The following is a 7,731-nucleotide window of genomic DNA, read 5'->3' on the forward strand; positions in this document are numbered from 1 at the left end:
TTATCGGAGTGGACTATTTCAATTATCCAATATTATGACTTTCCGATTGTAACGACAGCAAATACAATGGGATTGATAATCATAAGATAAGATAAGATTTGAGGATAAATTCGAGAATGCTCTATTCGATCGCGAGTCAGTTACACACTAAATAACGTCCGGTAAAGATGACACGGTCAGCACCGGTGTGGCTGTTCACCGCAATCGTTTTTATTGCTCTAACTGATAAAATTTGTGCCGCAGTACATCATCCAATTACGCAACGCGATGTAAAAGTTGAACCTCGTCAAGATGAAGGTAGAAGGTATCGATTACCGAATGACACCGTACCGGAGACTTATGATATCACCTTAACGACACGGATCGACAATGCCGATTTCGTATTTAATGGAAGTGTTCGAATTGGAATTTATGTCAATGAATCGACACAACTTATCACTCTCCATCACCGCCAATTGACTGTAATCAATGTCCAATTGTGGACAACCGCAAGTCCGGCACAAGAGGTGGTACTCGGTGCATATAGTTATGATCCAGTGTTAGAATTTCTACAAATTCCAGTGACTGTAAATTTAACGGCAGGTGCTCGTTATACATTGTCCATTGACTACATAGGTACATTACGCGTAGACAATTACGGATTTTATCGATCGTCATATAGAAATGATAATGGAGACCAAATTTGGCTAGCAACGACTCAATTCGAAAGTACGGATGCACGTCATGCATTCCCTTGTTATGATGAGCCTCAATTGAAAGCTGTATTCACAACGACAATAGTACATGGTTCATCATACACAGCGCTATCCAATATGCCTGTCACTACGGGATATCCCATTGTACAGTAAGTTCATTGGTTTCTCAAGACGACGCAAAGATAGATATGCTCATAAGCAATAACTGAATTGCGATATTTTCAGTGGTGATGGTACCACAACAACTCGATTTGATCCAACGCCACCCATGTCGACCTATCTAAACGCTTTTGTTGTTTCCGATTTCGCTTCAACAGGAAGTGTACGGGGAAGAGTTCCCCAGAGAGTGTTTGGTCGATCGAGTGAGATAATTCATTCGACACTTACATTGAATGCTGGAATTGACATTCTGGATTCATTGGAGAGATATTTGGGTGTAAACTATTCGTTGCCGAAAATGGACCAAATTGCCATTCCCGATTTCGGGCCCGGTGCGATGGAAAATTGGGGTCTCGTGACCTACAGAGAAATAAGATTTTTCTTTAATGATGCAGTCGACGACTACAATTTAAAAACGGCCATTGTAACTACAATCGCTCATGAGGTATAAGACGGTGACTATTTGTAATCGAGTGATAAAATAAGAAAAACTCTTTAATTCTAGTTGGGTCATCAATGGTTCGGAAATTTAATTGGTCCAAGATGGTGGGACGTTATTTGGCTAAATGAAGGGTTCGCTAATCTGTTCGGTTTCATTGGAACAGACGAGGTAGGTAAAATTATGTTCACGAAGTACGTTGATTAGTACGATCATACAGTCAAGTAGAAAGAATTATTTGTGCTGTTAAACCGGATCTGATAAGATAACGACTTCGAAAAGAAAGAAAGAAAAAATGTGTAAGACAAAATATTATCGACTAATACAATCATCTTGTTCAGGTGTATCCAGACTGGCGCTTTATGGAATATTTTGTTGTCAGCACATTGCACAATGTTTTCCAATTAGATGCTCTCGAAGACACTCGTCCAATGACGTATTATGTCGAAAGTCCAGAAGCCATTTCGTATGCTTTTGATAATATTGCTTACGCAAAATGTAAGTTAATTAATTGATTGATTTTTTCATTCAATGTGTGTGGTGCATATAGTTGGTTGATACGATCTTATGCAAAATGTTTATGTCGTTTGATGTATCGTTTAATGGCTTTTGCGTTTTAACACGTCATTCGTTTGGAGTATATTAACACAGTGAAACGAGTCTCTCAAACGGAATGCGTTCAGTGGATACCCTATTCACAGCAGCTTTATGATGCTTCAATGGAGAAATTTCTTTCATTTCTATTAGTCATTATACCAGGATTCGCCCGAGTTTCCATTATTGCAGAGATAGCACTCTGTAGATGGTTCGTATTTCGTCTGCAAATTTTGTAAGAAAATGATTTCAGAAAAATCTCGTTTCGATGTTATTGTAATTTGTACATAATCGGAAGACGAAGTGTCGAATGTGATATGTTCTCACAGTGATAGATAAAATTGAGGAGTCAAATAATTGTTATTGCATCATTTAGAATTGAAATCCTGGTGTCGATCCGTTCAAATTCCTTGATATATCAAATGGTATTCCGCAGCACACTGGAGATAGTTTTATAAGATAAAATTGAAGAGCTTAAAAGACAATACTTTAGTAACACTTCGGCAAAAATACTGCACGTTTTTGCATGCTCATCTAAGTTTACACATGAAGGTGAAGGTTAAATGTGATTTCCTCAACCTCTTGAGGGATTTTTTTGAACTGCCAACTATCACAATCGTAACTGTTTTCCGGGGAGGTGCGGAAAAACATTTGGTCGAAGCAGGGAAAACCACAATTCTCAATAATTTTTCCGAGTACCAGCAATACAACGAATAACAATGGAAATGATTTAAATAGTACCACTGTCGCTATGGGGTGATGAGAAATGGTATTTTTGAACTACATGTTAATGCAAAACGTCGAAATTCATATTTAATTTTCTCACAGATCGAAACAATGGTCAAAATGTCTTATCGATTTAAATAGTAGCTTTCGATTACCAAAATAAATATATAAAAAGTTTAGGTTGTACGACTTCTTCGTAAAAAACGGTGGTAGTTCATAAAATTTGTAAGATATTAACGAGACCTACAGTTGGCGACTTTATAATGAGTGTCGCTTTTTTCAGATGTTTTACAGCTGATCCACTCACAATCAAAAATGCGCTAATACTTGTTTACACGCAGCTGTGTGGTAATGATAAAACCGTTGAAAAACTTAAATCCATATTTAATTGTCTGAAAGAATAAGCTGAAAAACAGCTGCAACAAAATACGTTACTTATTTGAAAGCCGCCGACTATAATCATTTGTAAAACAAATTGCAAATTTTTTGATGAAATTGTGGAATACTTCCAGAATTTTAGTTTTTTCTAGTGCTATTTTGCAAAGAATTTTTAGGCGTTGATTACTAATTTCCTTATTTTTCATACTGGACGAACTTTTTCCAAAGATGGAAATTTTGTGTGAATTTTGTCGTTTTTACCGTTTTTTCTGCATTTTTGTTTTGTGTTGCTATCTAATGTTTTCGAATGTAATACAGACTTTGACGATACCTTTCCAAAGAACTATCATCTGTAGAAATAGGACCACTTTGAAATGAAATTTCGGTCAATAATAATATTTTTTGACAAGACATTTCCAAAGAACCCTCAATTTTTGCATTGAGATGAAATTTGAGAAAGTTTTCGGTACATTTCACCATTTTTGTAGCGTTGCAGCGCAACGAAAAAAGTTTAATTTTAGCATATTCCTAAAGCTTTCGAAACCTTTCCAACGATCGCACTTTGAAATCGATAAAATTTTAGATACGTCTCGAAAGAGATGGTTCCTACACCTAAATTTACTTCCTCATATCTCCAGAAGGAGTTCGAAATTGGCTGAATTTGATACTACGATTAGTTCTAGGAAATGGGACGAAATTTGACACAGGTTACTTGACTGAAGACATCAAAAATTCCGTCCAAACATTTCATTTCCTAACGATTTGTCCTTTGCATTTCCCGATTTTTTGCGAAAATAGTTCTAAAGTTCAGAATTCATCCTTAGAAACGACTGATCATTAATTTTCGGAAAAAAATAGACGAATAAAGATATAGATGATTCCGCCCATGGCTTAGTCTTACGAGTTAATTTCCTTAAAATACCTAAAATTATGAATTTAGGAATTTTAGAGAATATTTAGTAATTGAATGGAAGTCCATTGGAAATACACAATTTTTGCTAATTTTTTTTCGATTTAAATAAACAAAGCAACAAAGCGTAAGCAACCCTTCTTCATCATCTTATACAAGTGGAATGTTTTTGTAGTTGAGTAGTACGACAAACGGTCTATTGAGCTACCAAAATTGTAAAATAGATAAGAATTTTGCATGAAAAAATTATTTAAATTTTCGTATGACTTTTTAGCTGGATGTGTACTGCGCATGTTTCTGCATGCATTATCCCAAAGAACGTTCGTTAAAGGATTAAACAATTATCTAACTACAAAGTACGGCTAAAAAACCTTTCCACACTGTTCAAAATTTTCAATTTCTTTTTTTTTTATGCCACTCAGAGCCTATTCCGCTGCAAGCGAGGAAGATCTGTTCAACGCTTTGCAGTCAGCTATCCAAGAAGACGGCCTACAGCTTCCTACCAGCTTCACAAATATAATGTCATCGTGGACACGTCAGAAAGGATTTCCGGTCGTAACAGTGGAAAGAAACTATGAATCGTCTACAGTTACATTAGATCAACAGCGATACGTTTCCGAGCTGTTAGCCACACCAGATCCGGCTAGATGGTGGATTCCGTACAATTTAGCCACAGCTAGCTCGGCAAATTTCGATGAAACGACAGCCACGCACTGGTTGTCAGCCAATTCGGGCTCGCAAACAATTACCGTGGCCAATCTTAATGCAAATGATTGGTTGCTTCTTAATAAGAAGGTATGCTTGATGTGCAGTGAATTGGATTCAAGACTGAACTAAACTCTTTTTCTTTTCTAAATTTATGTCTTTCGACAATAGGAAACCGGATACTATAGAGTCAAATATGACACCAGAAATTACGAACTAATTTCCCATGCCTTATATCAAGGGGGTGTCAGTCAAATGCATGCTCTTTCCAGGGCACAATTACTTGACGATGCATTCAATTTTGCACGAAATGATCAATTGAGCTACGCAGTTTTCTTAAACTTAACAAGATTTTTGCAAAAGGACAATGATTACATACCATGGGCACCGGCAAATACTGCATTTACATTTTTGGATCGAATGTTTGCAAGTCATGCCAGCCATAACGTTTTCCGAGTAAGAAATCTATTCCACAACATTGTGGTACATTCTGCAAGATGTGTGAAATAACGCGCTAAAGAGCACAAGGTTCATCCACCATTAATTTTCCACTAATTTACCTCATCTTCTTTATAGGACTACATTCGAAAACTAACCGAATCAATGTATGATGCGGTCTTTATTGATGATGTAGTTGGCGAACCGCATATTCGAAAGTACGGTCGTTCATTGATAATTAAACTGGCCTGTGAAATGGGATCTACACACTGCCGAGGTGACACACTAAACAGGCTAAGATTGTTAACTGGAACAGATGATTTCCATCAAAACGTTCGTCCCGAAATGTATTGCGGTGCAATGCGTACATCTCTGAAGGCAGATTTCGATAGGGTTTGGCGCCGATTACTCGACTCATCCGACTCATCGTACAGAAATATGTTAATAAATGCGTTGGCCTGTACCACATCCACGGATTTGCTATCAACGTACCTCAGTTCATCACTACCAGCTACGAATCCTTTCCCGAATAATGTTACATACCGACCAGAAGAGTTGGTACGAGTATTCAATGCTGTATATCAATCGGGTCCAGTCGGCCTACGACTTGCTATACCATTCTTAACAACAAATATAAACGCGGCATCGATGACTTTCGGCAACAGCAATCTGGGAAGCATTTACTTTAACATGGCTCTCAGGATTGGCGATCACACGTTGCATCATCAGGTGAATTTAGTTGAAAAATAAATTTGGCTTCACCTTACTAACATATGCGCATTAACCGTTACAGTTTGATATGCTCACACAAGCATTAGGTCCGATAATAACAGCAGATGAAGCATCAGAGGCTGACTCTGAAATCATGAGCAATGTAAAGTGGGTGGAGACTCACGGACCAGTCATTGATGCATGGTTGAAAGAACACCATACAAGTGGTAGCGCAACTTTAGTACTTTCATCGGTTATGTTTGTTGCAGCCGTAGTTGTATCAATCACAAAATATTTCTAAGAGATTGTGTGGACAGTAAAGTTAAATAGAAAATTCACCAACTGCATTCGCTCACTTCTTGAAAAGCGCCGGGGAAATAAAGATGAAATTCGACAATATTTCTGGCTTGTTTTGTTGTTTGACCTGCCACCAACCAACTCACAAAACTAATGTAGAAATGCAAATGACACCGACCAATTTCATTAAATATTTGAGATGAGGTGGCTGTGTAAACCTACCAAGACCAATGCAATACATATGCAGAAAGTGTCACATCATTTTCGTTACCGTATACTTTTCGATATTTTCATTTCATGTAAGTTAAGGCGAAGATGTACCGTTTAAGTCAGAGAGGTATATTACAGAGCAAGCAAAACGGAAACTTTTCGATTTTCAGGAGTGAGTCATCGCTTTTTGGAACGAATATAAATAAGTAATTTGTAGGTTAAAGTTTAGAGTAACTTTCAATGGGGGTGTGTATCCTTGCGGATAAAGTTACCTTTTAACGTCATGCATGAAATTATATGAAACATATACCCTTTTAGTATAACCGATCGGTTCTCAAAGAATAATTTATGGTTTATTACAGTTGACTTGTTGTTCTTATATGTTGTTGTTGTTTGATTATAAACAAGAGGGATAAAGTCGAGGATAAAGTTTATGTGATGCTTTTACACCCACCCAGATATTTTAGTTGGAAACATTTCGTCATGTGGCTTATATGACGACGACGATAAGAAGAAAAATGAACAGGAACATTGTCTATTGCAGTGAGAGTGTTGAAAACTTTTGCTATCAAAATTATTGAGGGGTCAAGACGACGGAGTCGAATATGAAATGTTTACGACCCAAGAGGCTGAAACCACCTGAAAAAATCGAAAAACTACGAAAAGTTGAGGCAGTAAAATACCAATGTTTGCCTTCATTTTGCTACGTAAAAACGATTATGTCAATAGACCGTGTGCGATTTTGAGAAAAAAGTTTCGTATTTCAATAAAAAGAAGATTTACCAAGAAAACTATTGAAAAAAAAAATAATTTTTTGTATAAAAATTATTGCAAAATATTGTTGCCATCCCGATGCCATCATGCTCATTAGAATCTTAGTAAGAATCCAATTAGAATGAATTAGAATGGTTCCGATATCATTCAAATTACAGCTTTTAAAGTGAGATATATAAAATACAGCAGACATTTTTCAGATATTCTGTTTACACTTTTTTTCTACAGAATAATAATCTGCATCAATTAAAAATAAATTATTTATACTTCACCCGGTCTATTAATGACTCAGCGGTAATAGCATTATCGTTCATTGTCACAATTACGGTGACATTTTTTGAAATTTTTTTTCCTTCGAAAATTAATTAAAAATGTTTCAAAGTTGAGTCGCCCACAAAAATCCTAGGGAGTTCTGCTACTTCCAGCTTCCCGTAAAACACATAATCAGTCTTCTAAATAGTGCAGTAGCCACGGAAGTGCCCGTGTCCATGAAAGGTGCACGGGATGTCTTGGATGATTTGGATAGCCCTTGGTGCATTGAAAAACAAAAGTTCGCACGGTGAGCTTTAAAAATTTTTTATTCGACCTCTCGTGCACATGGGATATTTTTATGGGAATGTGCTCAGGGGCCTCCCAGGATGACGAAATGACTATTCCCAAAATATTTCGATGGGAAAATTTTTAATTAGATCGAT

The 7,731-nt window shown here is 36.8% G+C and overlaps 1 protein-coding gene across 1 annotated transcript; it reads left to right on the forward strand.

Annotated features, from left to right (window-relative positions):
• The first annotated feature begins 127 nt into the window (after positions 1-127).
• Positions 128-6,154, forward strand: LOC119070394 (aminopeptidase N-like). The gene is made up of 9 exons (XM_037174713.1): positions 128-844; positions 921-1,299; positions 1,360-1,464; positions 1,635-1,791; positions 4,176-4,257; positions 4,324-4,696; positions 4,778-5,062; positions 5,183-5,773; positions 5,838-6,154. Exons 1-9 carry the CDS (start codon positions 168-170, stop codon positions 6,054-6,056), a joined length of 2,868 nt encoding a protein of 955 aa, XP_037030608.1. The 5' UTR covers positions 128-167; the 3' UTR covers positions 6,057-6,154.
• The last annotated feature ends 1,577 nt before the right edge of the window (positions 6,155-7,731 follow it).

This window comes from Bradysia coprophila, assembly GCF_014529535.1.
Source record: "Bradysia coprophila strain Holo2 chromosome X unlocalized genomic scaffold, BU_Bcop_v1 contig_79, whole genome shotgun sequence".
Taxonomy (NCBI): Eukaryota; Metazoa; Arthropoda; class Insecta; order Diptera; family Sciaridae; genus Bradysia; species Bradysia coprophila.